The 14,839-nt window shown below is 40.6% G+C and overlaps 1 protein-coding gene across 2 annotated transcripts in view; it reads left to right on the top strand.

Moving 5' to 3' along the window:
* Positions 1–14,839, top strand: part of FAM53C (family with sequence similarity 53 member C) — a 49,338-nt gene that overhangs the window by 19,531 nt on the left and 14,968 nt on the right. For both annotated transcript variants that reach the window (XM_089694034.1, XM_089694028.1), the window contains one exon: positions 2,349–2,406. In XM_089694034.1, coding sequence (XP_089550160.1) covers positions 2,349–2,406 — 58 coding nt within the window. The remainder of the gene's footprint in view (positions 1–2,348; positions 2,407–14,839) is intronic.

The raw sequence follows: 14,839 nt of genomic DNA on the forward strand, positions 1-14,839 counted from the left end.
TTTGACGGCCCTTTGGTCATTTTCCAATGATGGTGAGGTTTGAATAGAAAAAAAGATTCTGTGGACAGGTGTTTTTTATACATGAGTTTTCGTTAGGAGCACCTTCTTAAATTGACAGGACTAATCTGTGTGGTAGGGGATCAAATACTTATTTTACTCACTGAACTGCAACTCCATAACATTTGTATCATAGCAGCGGGAGCCAATGGCATTTGTTTACATGTGAAAAGTGCCAACGTCCTTGGCTCTTTATCCTGATCTGTGATGATCTGTGTCTGAGGGACACAACTCACCATGCTGCATGCCCCCGAGGGCGCACCTGAGCGGCGTGACTGGGAGGAGGTCAAATCATGTCCACCCAGAAGAGGGAAAGGTCCAACCAGCCGGAAGTCTGCTGTTGGCCAGGCGGGAACTAGTTAAACTGAGCATGTACGAAACAAAATAAGGTAATTTTTTAAATTTATGGCAGCAACATGTCTTAAAAAAGCTGGGACCTTGTTTACCATGGTGTAGCATTCGCTCTTTTAACAATACTCTGTAAACGTCTGGGAACTAAGGAGACCAGTTGCTGGAGTTTTGTGAGAGGAATGTTGTCCCATTCAAGCTCGATATAGGATTCTAACTCAACAGTCCTGTGTCTTCTTTGTTGCATTTTTTTGTTTCAAGATGCACCAAATATTTTTTAATCGGTGAAAGGTTTGGACTGCAGGAAGGACAATTAAGCACCTGGACTCTACTACGAAGCCATGCTGTTTTCATAGATGCAGAATGCAGTTTAGCATTGTCCTTTTGAAATATGCAAGGCCTTCTCTGAAAAACACATATGGATGGGAGCATATGCTGTTCTAAAACCTAGATATATTTTTCAGCAATGATGATGCCTTTCTAGATGTGCAAGCTGCCCATTCCATACGACACTTCAGTAGATTTAAGAAAAAAAAAAGGGTGATGTGTTGTAACACATTGCAATGCCCTTTCCCAACGTATGCTGTGGGCATGCTTTTTAGCATGCGGTTTGGTGCAAATGAGTCTAGAATATTGCCTTTGTGCACCTGGTCTAGTTTATAGAAGCACTCCTACTGCAGACTTTGGCACTTTGGCCTGTGTGGCAGCAGATTTCCTAAGTGGGTTCTTGGTGCAGAACCTTGCTGATGGAGTTTTCTAGACTGGTTTACTACAAGCAGAGCCCACTGCACATTGTAATGTTTCAGGCTTGTCACTGCTTGGTTACAGTTTTTGTCATCAACAAAAAAAGGATTTAATTGTGGATAGGATTAGCTAGAGTACAACAGTACTCAGCAGGAAATGAATCCTGTGCTTCCGCTGAACGTGGCGTGAAAACTGGTCAGAGAGCAAAGTTCTACATGCTGCACATTTTGTAATGACCGGGCTCTGCAGTCCTTTTTTCATTAGATCGGTGGAGACGAGGAGTTAGAATGTTTTAATATCTGCAAAAAAACATTCTATTTGCCCCCCCCCACTCCTATTTTTTTTTGTTTTATTTTTTTTTTTTTTCTGCTATTTAGTTATCCAATGCTTTCCTGTTAGACTGCATTCTCAGATCTTTGTGCATTTTTTTTTTAAGGGTACAGAAGATGTGCTTTGCTGCAAAACAAACGTGGCAAAGGAGTAGCCAAAAGTAACCCTGTACAGAGGAAGATATAGAGACTTTTATATGGCGATTCCCCCTTCTTAAAATGCTATGTACTTGGAATAGTCTAGTTGCTGGATTAGCATGATCCAAGTATATAGCATCATTCAATTCCTCTCCCTTTAAGTCGTTTGCATTTGTTGTATAACCCCCCCCCCCCCCCCCCAAGCCTCCTGGTATACATGTTACACATCCAGGAGACTTCAGGACAGTCCCCCCTAGTAAGGCAATTTTACACATGAGCAGCGGTGGGGCCAGTTGAGTGACCAGGAAGTGACTCCTGAACCCTAAAGGACAGTGGGGGTTAAAAAAAAAAACAACTTTTAAAGACCTCAGGTGCAAGGAACACTGTGCTGGACTTCATGAGGTTTTTTTGTTTTTTTAAGTTAGCAGCTACAGTACTTGTAGCTGTTGACGTTTATTTTCGGATAGCCGAGTGAAGTTCCTCCTTAGGCACTGACCTGGAACAAATATGCAGATTAGGAGTGCCGACTTCATATGTACTGTCTAATTGGCACGCTTTGTTAAGCTCGGTGGGGAATAAAGTAGTCACTAGATTAGTATGTCGGTCCTTCTTTTTTTTTTTTTTTTTTTTTTTTTTTTTTGCACAGATTGAAGTTTTAATATTTATTTCATGTTTTCTGTATGGAACTAAGACTTTCCCTGTGCCTCTCATGCTTATCTGTCTTTCTCCCAGCCACTGCCTGATCATCCAGACCCTGAGGCGTGCAGCAGTCCTTACCATTTTGTTACAGGTAAATGAGTCTTTTCAACTCTTGGGTCACTTAGGAGCCACACACGTTATTTTGTCTTTTGTGCTGGGAATGCGTACTACTGCAGGTACATGTACGTGTGATTGAGACAAACAAGTATAGAATTATTTGTTCTATAAATGATCAAGAAAGGACACTGCCTATGTGTAAAGAATTTGTCCAGTACATTAATTACTTTCTAAGTTGGTAAAAATGCATGCAATTCTGATAGATTGCAGTGATCTGTGCATGCCTGCCATATCTGTTTTCAAAGTGCACCTGTACATAGACTGCGGACAATAACCACTCTCTTTTCTGTTGTTCATAAACCACCCAGCAAGCTCAAAGCTGGTATCCTTATTATTATTATTATTATTATTATTATTATTATATTTTTTTTTTTTTTTTTTTTTTTTTTTTTTTAGCTATCAGTTAAATGCTTTGTAAAAGTGATTTGGCTGGCTCTACAGCTGCCTGATCACTTTCACAGTAGTGAGAGTGCGGCATCCCAACCTCTTGCTGCTGATCGTAGGGGTTCCTAGGTTTTCCTGTTCCTCCATGGAGCCTGGGATTGCAGTAAACTGCCATAAAAGTGAGGGCAAGAGGAGATAGAGGGACATCCTTTCCCTGATCTTCTCTGCAAGTAATGAAGTCTTAAGCCATGAGCTTTATGTGTAGCTTCAGGACGATCTGTTCTTGATTAGCTGCAGTAGGTTGCAGGGAAGACATTGGGGGTCTAATTGATGTCTCTATAAAGAGGACCGGTCATCTCCTCATGCTATCACATTGGCTTCCTTCTAGTTGCTATAAAGTGAAATGGAGAAAAAGTGTTAAATAAAAACAATAAAATTTAAAAGCATCTTAATGTATGTAAACCGCAACTGAAGCAATATATGTGAGGTATCACCATGAACGCAGATGTGAAAGCAAAACTTCTAGGGCCATAATTCTTGGTTGACCTTTTAAATTGATAACCCATGAAGGGTTTTAAAGCATAGCATATGGACAATATTGGGTACCCTAGTTTTTCTCCATTTCATAGGTACATGCAGTTTTAAGGCTTGACATGTTTGTTCTCTATATACTGAACATATTCCCAACTTTTATATTTTGCCAGATACCAGAGAATTGAGTATTATATTTGTTTGCACTAAAATTTTGTTTTGGTGTATTTTTTTTTTCCCTGAAAATATTCGTTTTAATAGCTGCGCAAATATCGTGCAACATAAAAAGAAGTTGCACCACTTTAATCTACAGAACCTCTGCTTTTAGAAAATATATAATCGTTTGGGGTTCTAATACATTTCTTGCAAAAATGCTGGATTTAACATATGTGAATATCAAGTAGTTAAAGTATTTTCCTATTTTTCACAAGCACTAAAAGGTTTCAAACAAGTCATCCCCGACCTCTAGCTGCTTGTACTGTGAAGTAAATCATTATAAAAAATAACAGCAAAAACTCAATTGGGTTCAGTTAGTTTTTAAAAGCTTAAACACCTGATGATTGTTGATCAGAGGGCTGTCACTCTGCCATAATTCTGGTGCAATATAAAGTAAAGGGGCCTGAAGATTTCAGTGCCTCGGTTGTCAATTTTGAAGATTAATTTCTCCACAGTGTCTAGAACTATAGAGGTGAATGAGGGCTGTTGCTGCAAGTTCAAAATATGTAACTTCATTAGTGTGCGTAGTCTGGGCACAGGTTCACTTTACGTTTGCATGATGACTGGCTGTGGTCATTATTTCATATTTGGTGAACAAAAAAAAAACAATAAAAAAAAATCAGTGTACTCTCTTGAACATGTGGTGATTGTTTCAAGACAGATGTCAGCAATTAAGTATTGTTCCTTTTTTCCCTCATTGCTTTGGTGCATGTTGGGACTACCACTACCACTATTTGAGATTAGCTGTTAATAGTCTCATGTTACTGAGGATTGTAGGTCATGTTATCATGCAGAGGGCAGTGGAATGATTTTTCAGCAGGCGTTTGTCATAAATATAGTGTGAGCATATTATTATATTACCATTCAACTTGGCTTTGTCTTTTGTTATTATGGGAGATTTATTTACTAGAGAATGTGGAAACAGTCTAGATTTACAGTACTGGAGATGGCTGGTAAATATTCTGCTCTGCATGTGTTGGCCGTGTAGCAGTGGAGGGCTGTTCTATAATTAGGTTGATTTGAGTTAAATTAAAAGTAAATGTGGTTGTTTTAGATATGAGTTAAAGTGGAATTCCAAGCTTACAAAAGCTGGCCATACATGGATCAAAATTCTGCCAGTTCAGCAGGTACCAGAAGAGTTTCGATCCAGGCATGGGTACTGTGGTACAACTGCCCTGTTGGATTTTCCCCCGTTCAATGAGCGCTGCAGGCTATAGTGTATTCTGACAGCGGGGAAGTCCTCCCACTGTCCAAATACAAAGAAAGACAGTGTAGAGGATTCCCCCAATGACCTTGAATATGTGGATGGGAGAACAGGTAAGGAGTGTTTTTTTTGTTTTGTTTTGTTTTTTTTTGTTTTTTTGTTTTTGTTTTTTCAATCCTGGTTGTTGCTACTCTCTCCTCTCCCCTAAAATCAGCCACTGAGTGGATCACATGACCAAAATGAAGTGCTCAGAATAGGTAAGTGTATAAGCAACTTCCTTTAACAGGGTAGTTAGAATAGGGTTTAGGAGGTGGGAGCAGGTTTAAGCATACTTAGTAATAGCCTGGAATTCCACTTTAAATTGAAGTCAAGCATCGCACCGAAGAGTCTGTTTTTTATTTTGTTGTTTTTTTTTTTTAATTGCTTTGCATCCACACAAAAATCTCAAACAATCTGTGAAATGTCAGTTTCTATGTGTTGACTTTCTCAGGACAAATGTAACCTTCCCCAATCTTCGTTCCTCAGAGAATAAAGCCTTAAGAACAATTGACTAGAAGAGTTGAATGACATTTGACCAATAGAGAAAATAGCCTAACACTATAAGGAGGGGAGTTACTAAAACTGGAGAGTGAAAATCTGATGCTGCTCTGCATAGAAACTAATCAGCTTCCAGGTTTTATAGTTGTTAGTTGAACAAGCTGTAGTTAGAAGCTAATGGACTACTGTGCACAGCTGCACCAGATTCTGAGTGCTGCAGTTTTAGCAAATCTCCCCCTATGGGATAAACATTTGTCCAAAAGAGGAAATAATTTGAGGGAGACATTTGTACTGTGTGCATTCCTGTGCTCAGCAACTTCAGTGTGAAATACTATACAGAATTGATACAATGCTCCATTTGTTTGGCAAGTCTATCTTGAACAACAAATCACCGAAGGTAAACATTGGAGTTCCATCTCTGCAATATTGTATCAATTCTGTATAACTGTTCACTCTTTAGAGTAGCGGATCCATTACACTGTTGTTGTTGTTGTTGTTGTTAGGAAAGCAATTTCCACACACTTTGTACTTTTGTCCTCTTCTGGTTAAATGTTTTTAGCCTATGGTGTTAGGCTGTTGTCTGTATTGGTGGAATGTTCTTTAACACTTCTGGTCGAAAGTTCTTAAAGTGAAAGTTTATGGTCACAACAAAAATGAGTCAACAGACTTGATTTTTAATGCAGAAGAGCCCTGCTTTGTTTCTTCCACATTAAAATGACCCTTCTGCCTGTTTGCCCCTGTACAGTGAGCTGGGCACGCTGTCTCCCCTTCATTCACCTGAGGGTATACTTCCAGCCACAGCCAAAGCATGTATACTTCCCTGTATCAAACTTTTGAGGCTCCTGGTGTTTGCCTTTCATGCTAGTCGCTTTTTGGGTTTTTTATCCAGCGCTCGTATCTTTTCTGTTTTTATATGTATACTTCCCTCACTGTTCTCACTGCAGCTAAAGGGGGGAGCAGTTGGGGATGGTAGAAACGAAGCTCAACCACTTGGTTGTACTGTCCCCCAACCTCACATGTCAACAAAACCTTGGTTCACATCTTTGCAGCTGGTTGTAGGGCAGACTATTCATTTAAGTCGGTTTTCACGCCCGCAGAAACAAAGGGAAAGATGTCCCTAACCCTGTTGTGTATTTGTTTGGTTTTTTTTTAGTTGTGCCACTCTGAAAACCCACTGCATTTTGCCAATATGTGGGGGTATCAATACAAATTAATGACACCCTGTGCATCTGCTAAAGAAGTGAGTTGGAAACACTTGCGATTTTTGTTTGCATTCCTCGTTGCACAGTAATCTGAACCAAGTCTTAGGCTGGGCTGCCTCTAGACTGAAAATACCCTGAATGGAAAAGGGTTGCGAAACACTGCTTTTAGAGACTGCAGACTTCATAGAGGGGATGGACAGAGATTGTGGGTATTGATGGAGACTGAAAACCTGCTGCAGGAGACTGTCAGAGACTGTGAACATGCTAGAGAACACTGCCAGTATTGCTCCTTTGCAAATCAGTGCTTCAATTCCCATTATTAGGGTCTGAAGGTTCCACACAGCAACTACCAAAGGGCCACGTGTGGCATCAGGTTCAGTATCAAGGAATAGAGACCAGGTTGGGCTTTTATTGCCACCTGTGTCACTCAGAGTTTTTTCTTCTTTTGTTTTAATAGTAATGTGGTAAAGAATTAGAACAATGTTTGTTTTTATTTCTATTTGTAACAAACATTCTCTCTATTGTATGAGTGTCACAGGCAGATCGCCCCAGTAAGGTCACTAACAGAGATAAAAACTTGACAGAATTTTCTTAACAGTTCTTTGTCTATCAGAAACAAAATTTGGATGGTCTTTAAAGTGCGTTTATAGTGGATTGTATATTTTATTTTTGAAACCTACTGATTTTGTTTTCATATCTTGTGACAAGGAATTCTCAAGGGTTTTTCTCATCACAATAGAAGTGGTTACCTTTATTACAGATGTTCTGTTATTGAGTCACTCAATTGTGTGTTTACAAAGCTCAATAGCACAAGCTGAAATTAAACAAGCAAAGCTCTTTATCCCTGCTGACTGAAAAGCTCCAATTCTGCAGAGAGACCATTAATGTAAATCAGAATCACAGTTTTCTTTCTCTTTGAGTAGGTAGTTTGGACCAACATGGCCCAAACAAACTATTTCCATTACACATTATTGCAGCCACTATGTGTGCTGCAATGTACTTTAGTACATACAGTATGGGGTGAAGTGTTCTGCAGCAGTACAGGTGAGTTCCGTCTGCTGCTGGGACTAAATGCAGGTGGCCTGAGTGCAACCCCGCCATTCAGGAGAAACCTTGTAATTTTTGTTAATGAGTACAAGGCTTTCTCTGGCCAAAGAGGAGAGGTAAACTGATGACTACACTATTTCCACTTGCGCCAATTAGAGGAAGCCTTGTATTAATTGATAAAAAGTTAAGGCATCTCCCAAAATGGCCTCTGATTAGTTCATTAACAGACAGGAAGTCACTCAAACAGAACAGCTCTGCTTACTCTATGTAGCTAATACTACTACAGTGCATTTTAGTGCACACAGCAGGTGCTTCAGTATGTAATGAAAATAGTTTGTTTTGGTCAGCTTGGCTGTCTCACCAGTAGACCCGGGCCAATCTTGGCAGGTGTTTCTGGGTGGGACAGAGGGCGCATGTATTATGTCAGTTCCTGGTTCAGAGCCATCTATAAACTCAGTTGCCCTACGCATTATTTATTGCTGCACATGCTGGAGTGAGAGCAATTTATTCTAGGGCCATCATTCACGGGTATGTCGAAACTGATGACCTATTTGAGTTTTTAAAATGCTGCAGATGGACAGGTTTGGGTATCACTGATGTGCGCACTTTTAAAGCTTGACATGTTGGGTGTCTATTTCCTCGGCACAACCTCCATCTTTTGTTTTTCATGAAACAGTTGGGTAATCTATTAAATTTGTGTGCACTAAAATTAACTTAAATTTTATATGGGCTTTATAAACCATCCCGCTAATCTCATGTGACAAAAAACTGCAACTGCCAGCATTTTGATTTGTAGGGTCTCTGCTTTAAGAAAATATATGTTTGGGGAGTTTAACTAATCTTCCGGCCTAAAATGTGCATTTTAAGGTTTGTAAAATATGGCTCCAGGACTAAAATCTCTGAGCAAGTGCCTGCCTTTTAAGTGACGCTAAACAATATCCTTATTTTCCAAAAATAATTCATACACATCCACTACTTGGTGTAACTAAAGTCCTGAATTCTTGCCTCTCCAACTGTCCATCCTTCGCCGCTAAAAGCTAGCCTAGCCTCTTCAGGGTGCTGGGCAGCTACAGTCTTCATTGGCCAGCGCGGGATGACTTTACACATGTGCGTGAGTTCAGTCATCCCGACACACAGAATCTATGCGAGAATGTAAATTGAACTGTACTTGCACAGCTCACTGAGCAATATAAACAAGACTACAAGCAGGCAGTTTGGATTATTTTATTGCAGAAAAGACCTTGCATGTCTCTTCTGCAATGAGCCTACCTGCTAACCGTTTTTGGAAATTGAGACTTTAGTTTCCATTTAATGGCCTTGTAATCTGTTTTTTTTAAAAATTGGTTCTTTCTATATTTTTCGGCCACATTGTAATGTCCGCACTTCTGTTTGTTTGGAATGAGCAATACTCGTTGGTTTCAGTCATGTGCACTGCTCTGGGCACACTACAAATCCTATACTTCATGGTCCCTAGTCCATCTTAGGAGCAAGCAAGAGAAGGGGGCCAAGTTCTACATACATTGGGGACCACAACTGTAGCCAACCTCCAAGAGGAAGTCAGATCACAACTGCAAGATAAAGCAATTTGGAGGAAGCTAGGAGCAATAGAAGGTACTTAGCTGAGCTGAAATACATACTTGAATAGAATGTTTTATTTTTTTTGTAACTATAGTTTAGTGTCACTATGAAAAAGTATGGCCCAAACTTGGTCCTTAACCACTAGCCTACAGGGCACTTATACCCCCTTCCTGCCCAGGCCATTTTCCAGCTTTCAGCGCTGTCACATTTTGAATAACAATTGCGCGGTCATGCAACACTGTACCCATATGAAATTTTTATCATTTTTTTGAGACAGAGCTTTCTTTTGGTGGTATTTAATCACCTCTGGGATTTTTATTTTTTCGTAAACAAACCAAAAACCACTGAAAATTTTGAAAGTTTTTGTTATACAATTTTGTAAATAAGTAATTTTTCTCCACTGATGTGCGCTAATGAGGCTGCAGTGATGGGCATTGATAGGCTGTACGCATGGACACCGATAGGTGGCACTGATGAGGAGACACTGGTAGGTTGCACTGTTGGGCATTGACAGGCATCACTGATGGGCACTGAAAGGCAGCACTGATACATGGCACTGACGCGCACTGATAGGCGGCACTGACGCGCACTACTGGGTGACATTGAAAGGCAGCTCAGATGAGCACTGATATGTGGCACTGATGGGCACAGGCATGTGGCACTGATGAGCACTGACTGCTGGCACTGATGGACACTGACAGGTGGCACTTCTGGGGCCACACTGATCATCAGTGCCCTGATGATCTGTGTACATGTCCCCTCCGCGGAAAGCCGATTACCGGCTCGCCTCACCTCTCGAGCTGTCAGCGTGACAGCTCGAGACGAGAGAAATGCCGATAACCGGCATTTCCGTGTTTACATGTGATCAACTGTGATTGGACACAGCTGATCACATGATGGAGCCGACATCTTCGGCTCTTTCCGTGATCTGCTGTGTCCGAGGGACACCACGCACCTGCGATCGCCGCGCTGCGCACTCCCTGAGCCGTGCATGCGCGGTGAGAATGGAAGGACACCATATGACGTCCTATCAGAACGAGAGAACCACCTTGCACCCATCATTGTACTATATGGTGAGCGAAAGGTGGTTAAACAGCCCTGTTAAAAAATAAAATTACACCATATTGCCAAAAGTATTGGGACACCCCTCCAAATCATTGGATTCAGGTGTTCCAATCACCTCCTTGGCTATAGGTGTATAAAATCAAGCAACTAGGCATGCAGACTGCTTCTACAAGCATTTGTGAAAGAATGGGTTGCTCTCAGGAGCTCAATGAATTCAAGCGTGATACTATGGTAGGTTGTCACCTGTGCAAGAAGTCCATCTGGGAAATTTCCTTGCTACTAAATATTCCACGGTCAACTGTTAGTGGTATTATAACAAAGTGCAAGCAACTGGGAACAACAGAAACTCCGTCACAAAGAGGTAGGCCACATAAAATGACAGAGCAGGGTCAGCGCATGCTGAAGCGCAGAGTGTGCAGAAGTCGGCAACTGTCTGGAAAGTCAATGGCTAAAGACTTCCAGATTAGCACAACAGTGCGTAGAAAGTTTCATGGAACGGGTTTCCATGACCAAGCTGCTGCATCCAAGCCTTACATCACCAAGTTCAATGCAAACGGAATGCAGTGGTGTAAAGCATGCCGTCACTGGACTCTAGAGTGGAGAATCACGCTTCTGTCTGGCAATCTGATGGGCGTGTCTGGATTTGGCGGTTGCCAGGAGAACAGTAGTTTCCTGACTGCATTGTGCCAAGGTTAGCTTGATGGAGGGAGGGATTATGGTCTGAGGTTGTCTTTCAGGGGTTGGGCTTGGCCCCTTAGTTCCAGTGAAGGGAACTCTTAAGGCTTCAGCATACCAAGACATTGTGGACAATTTCATGCTCCTAACTTTGTGGGAACAGTTTGGGGATGGCCCCTTCTTATTCCAACATGACTGCACACCAGTGCACAAAGCAAGGTCCATAAAGACATGGATGAGCGAGTTTGGAGAACCTTGACTAGCCTGCACAGAGTCCTGACCGCAACCTGATAGAACACCTTTGGGATGAATTAGAGCAGAGACTGAGCCAGGCTTTCTCGTCTGACATCAGTGCCTGACCTCACAAATGCGCTTCTGGAAGAATGGTCAAACATTCCCATAGACACACTCCTAAACCTTGTGGACAGCCTTCCCAGAAGAGTTGAAGCTGTTATAGCTGTAAAGGGTGGGCCAACTCAATATTGAACCCTACGGACTACTTGGATGCCATTAAAGTTCATGTGCGTGTAAAGGCAGTCGTCCCAATACTTTTTCCAATATAGTGTGTATGTGTGTTTCTATGCGCGTGTGTGTGTATGTATGTATGTATGTGTGTGTGTGTGTGTGTGTGTGTGTGTAATATATATATATATATATATATATATATATATATATATATATATATATATATATATATATATATATATATATATATATATATATATATATATATATTGCAGGTTACACGGTCTGATGTGCCGGGAAGCTAAAGAATCGCACAGAACTCACACTTGTTCTTAGTGTGCTTGCTGTGAGTTACTTAAGAGCTGTCTCCTCCATGTGTTCTGCTATTGTGGTACGAAGTCTCAGCTACCCTATGTACAGTATGTGGTTGACATAGCAAGCAGGAACTTGTATTTCCAGATAAGTTGGGAAACTACAGGTTGTGGCAGGCCTATCATAAGAAAGCTGTGACCAGCCTGGACAATTCAAACCAAGCTTATGATGAAAGGATCTAAATAGCAAGGTTACCTTCAGTAAAAAATCTTATGTTGTAACAAACCAGAGATACAGGCAGCTGAAATTGCAGTTTGCAAATATCAAGTTCTGTAAATGTAAAGCTTTGCTCTGCCCTTGCATGAGCCTTCTTATTGATTAGTGAGGCTGCCTCTCACATAAAAAAAACAAATAAAACTCTGTGCAAGCTGCCATTGCTGGCTCTTCTTTTGAAAATGCCTGGCAATTAGATTGGTAAAATTCCCTTAGGATGTTAAGCCCCTAATCTGGAACATGTATGTAGATGAGGAATTCTGTCTTTCCTCTGGCTTTTTTAGTTTCATGCTTGTTTCAAGGCAGTTATTCAGGAAGTATTTTAGAGCTAACCAAGTGAATAATGTATGTGGGAGGTCCGTCATAATCACCTGCCTATTTCAGTGCAGGTTTTCTGTAGGGGAGCAGTAGGGAAAGAGGGACTTTATATTGACCTTCATCTATTTATACTTTTGGATCTTTCCAATATTTTGACCTTGCATTTTTTTCTTGCCATGTGCTTGGCATGCTTGGTTCAAATTTCCTAAGTTTCCTTAAATCCCAACTGAACTCTCAGCCAGTCAGCTAAGTACAGTTCAGGTGCATTAAAACAAAAGGTGTTCAATTTCTTAGTTAATTTTCTTTCTAAAGCAGCTGCGGCCCACATAGAAAAGCCTGTCCCTTGTGAGACCCTTGCTCTTTTGCGAAAGCATTGTCTGCAGAGGTCCAACGTGTTCCCTAAAAGCTCTGCAATCAACAATGCTCATGTTCCCTGCTGATTGGAGAGCTCTATCTCTGACTCAGCCAAGGTTGTGTTGGACCTCTATAGAGAGACCACTGTTCCCACACAGAGATGCTTCTTTTTTACAGTATGGTGTCAAGGCTTTACTACTTCAGATGTGGCAGATTTGTAAAGGAAAGCACTAAGACGTTGAACACTTTTTTTTTTTGCTGTTTTTGGAATGGCCGAGGCCAGTAAACAGACATAGCAGTTAGTTGTGGGAAAACGGGCATCTGTAAATCATACAAATATTGTAAGGCTAGGTTCACACTACTGTAATGCAATTTGATCCGACTTTCCATGTTATTTGAATGAGGTCTGTATATTTTATGGGGCCAAAATTGTGCTGGAATTGCAATAAAGTACAGAAACCATTTCCAGAACTGCTCTGTATGGAGTCACATTGATGTGAAGGGACACAGTTGAAAATGTGATTTCCATTGCCATGTGATTCTTTGCAACTCAAGTTGCATCTGAAATTGCACTAGTGTGAACCAGAGCTCAATAGGAAAACGACCTGGCACATTTTCCAGGATGACACTTCATTATTATATTGTATAAGTATTTAGTCATGTGAGTCAGGTCACATGACTGAATTATTTTGCAGGCCAACCTGGTAAAAGTCTTATGAATGTACAAACTGCCTCCGTAATACAGTATTATATTCCAATGGAGACTTAATTGGAATGACAGCTGTGTTTCTGCTGGATTGCTGACTCCAGATCCAAGATGGTTGCGCCCAGCAGTGGACAAAGCACTATTTTAGAAGAAAGATTAACCGACTTTTTTCTAGGAAGACGTAAATGGGCAGATCAGCGTAAAGTAAGAAAAAAGAAAAAAAAACATTCAAAGTGAAATGATAAAACAGAGCATTGACCAGCAGGACAATTTTGGATACAAAAGTTCCACTTGAAACTCGATCTACCTTAACTTGTCTGGATATATATGTCAGTTGTACATTTTGAAAACACTTGCTGCATAAACAGATGGATAGTTGCTGCATGCGTTTTGTAACATAAATATCTGTGACACACCACTCTGGAGGTCAGAGATATCATCTTGGCTTCAGCTGGCCCCAGGGCTCCTCAGTTATCTCTAACTCTTCAATAAAAGCCATATTGCCAGGGTTATGATTATCATCTTTATCTTCCTATGGATTAATTTGTGTAGATATACAAAAATCTTTGTACAGGGATTTGTGTCTGGGAAAAAAAAATTGCTAGCTGTCTGGCTGGCATTAATGGTGTGCTTCTGTGAGGTCTGTTGAGAAGAGCAGGAAAAGTAGCTCCTTTAGGCTACTTTCACACTGATCCATCGCAAAAACGCATAGGCGGTTTTACTGTGCTTTTGCCACGCTTTCTGAGCATTTTTAAAGGACACGTGACTTAAAATATAATTGAACCAAAAATGCTTCTCAGAGGCGTTTTCTATTTATTTCAATGGGAAGTGGCGTTTTTGGGGCTTTTTTTTTTTTAACTCGCCTAACATTCCCCCTAAGATGCTGCAAGCAGGAGTTTTTACACCGCAAACGCAATGCCTCAGTGTGAAAACATACATAGATATATAGTCACATACATAGGGAAGTATTTTTCTTGAGCTTTTCAGGTGCTTTTTTTTAACACAAAAAGCTTTGAAAACTCCTCAGCCTAAAGGTGTGGCAGGAGCAGTCATAAGATTGAACACTAGTTTTATCAGACACGGAGGCTTTCAGTAACTAAATGTTCGTTTTATACAAAAAAAAATTGTTCAATATTAGTGCAATATTTGTGGCTTGGGATACTTCGGAATTTTATCACATTATTTTAAGTTCAAACATATGTAAAGTATCCTGTGTAGTTTTGTGAACGGACACTTTGGTCTTTTATAGCATTGCGATGTTGGAACTGACCACAACAGTATTATGCTTTTTTGTAAGGTTGTCTTTTGAGTGTACAACCTTGCAGCCTGCTGTTTTTAAGCTTCATATAGCTATATCATAAAGCTGCCTAATGTGTGGGTGATTAGCCTTTGGTTTTTTTGCTTATTTTAAATATTTTGGACAATATTCATTTGTGGGTCTGCTGTGTCACCTTAGCCGTCAATTCAGAGGCCTGTTTGTTCAGATTACAAAATGTGTTTTTGCCTAGACTTGCCCTCAGTGGCAAGTGACTGTAGTAGC

The sequence above is a fragment of the Staurois parvus genome, unplaced genomic scaffold, assembly GCF_062004578.1.
Source record: "Staurois parvus isolate SC_StPar_1 unplaced genomic scaffold, SC_StPar_1.0 ptg000025l, whole genome shotgun sequence".
NCBI classification, from domain to species: Eukaryota; Metazoa; Chordata; class Amphibia; order Anura; family Ranidae; genus Staurois; species Staurois parvus.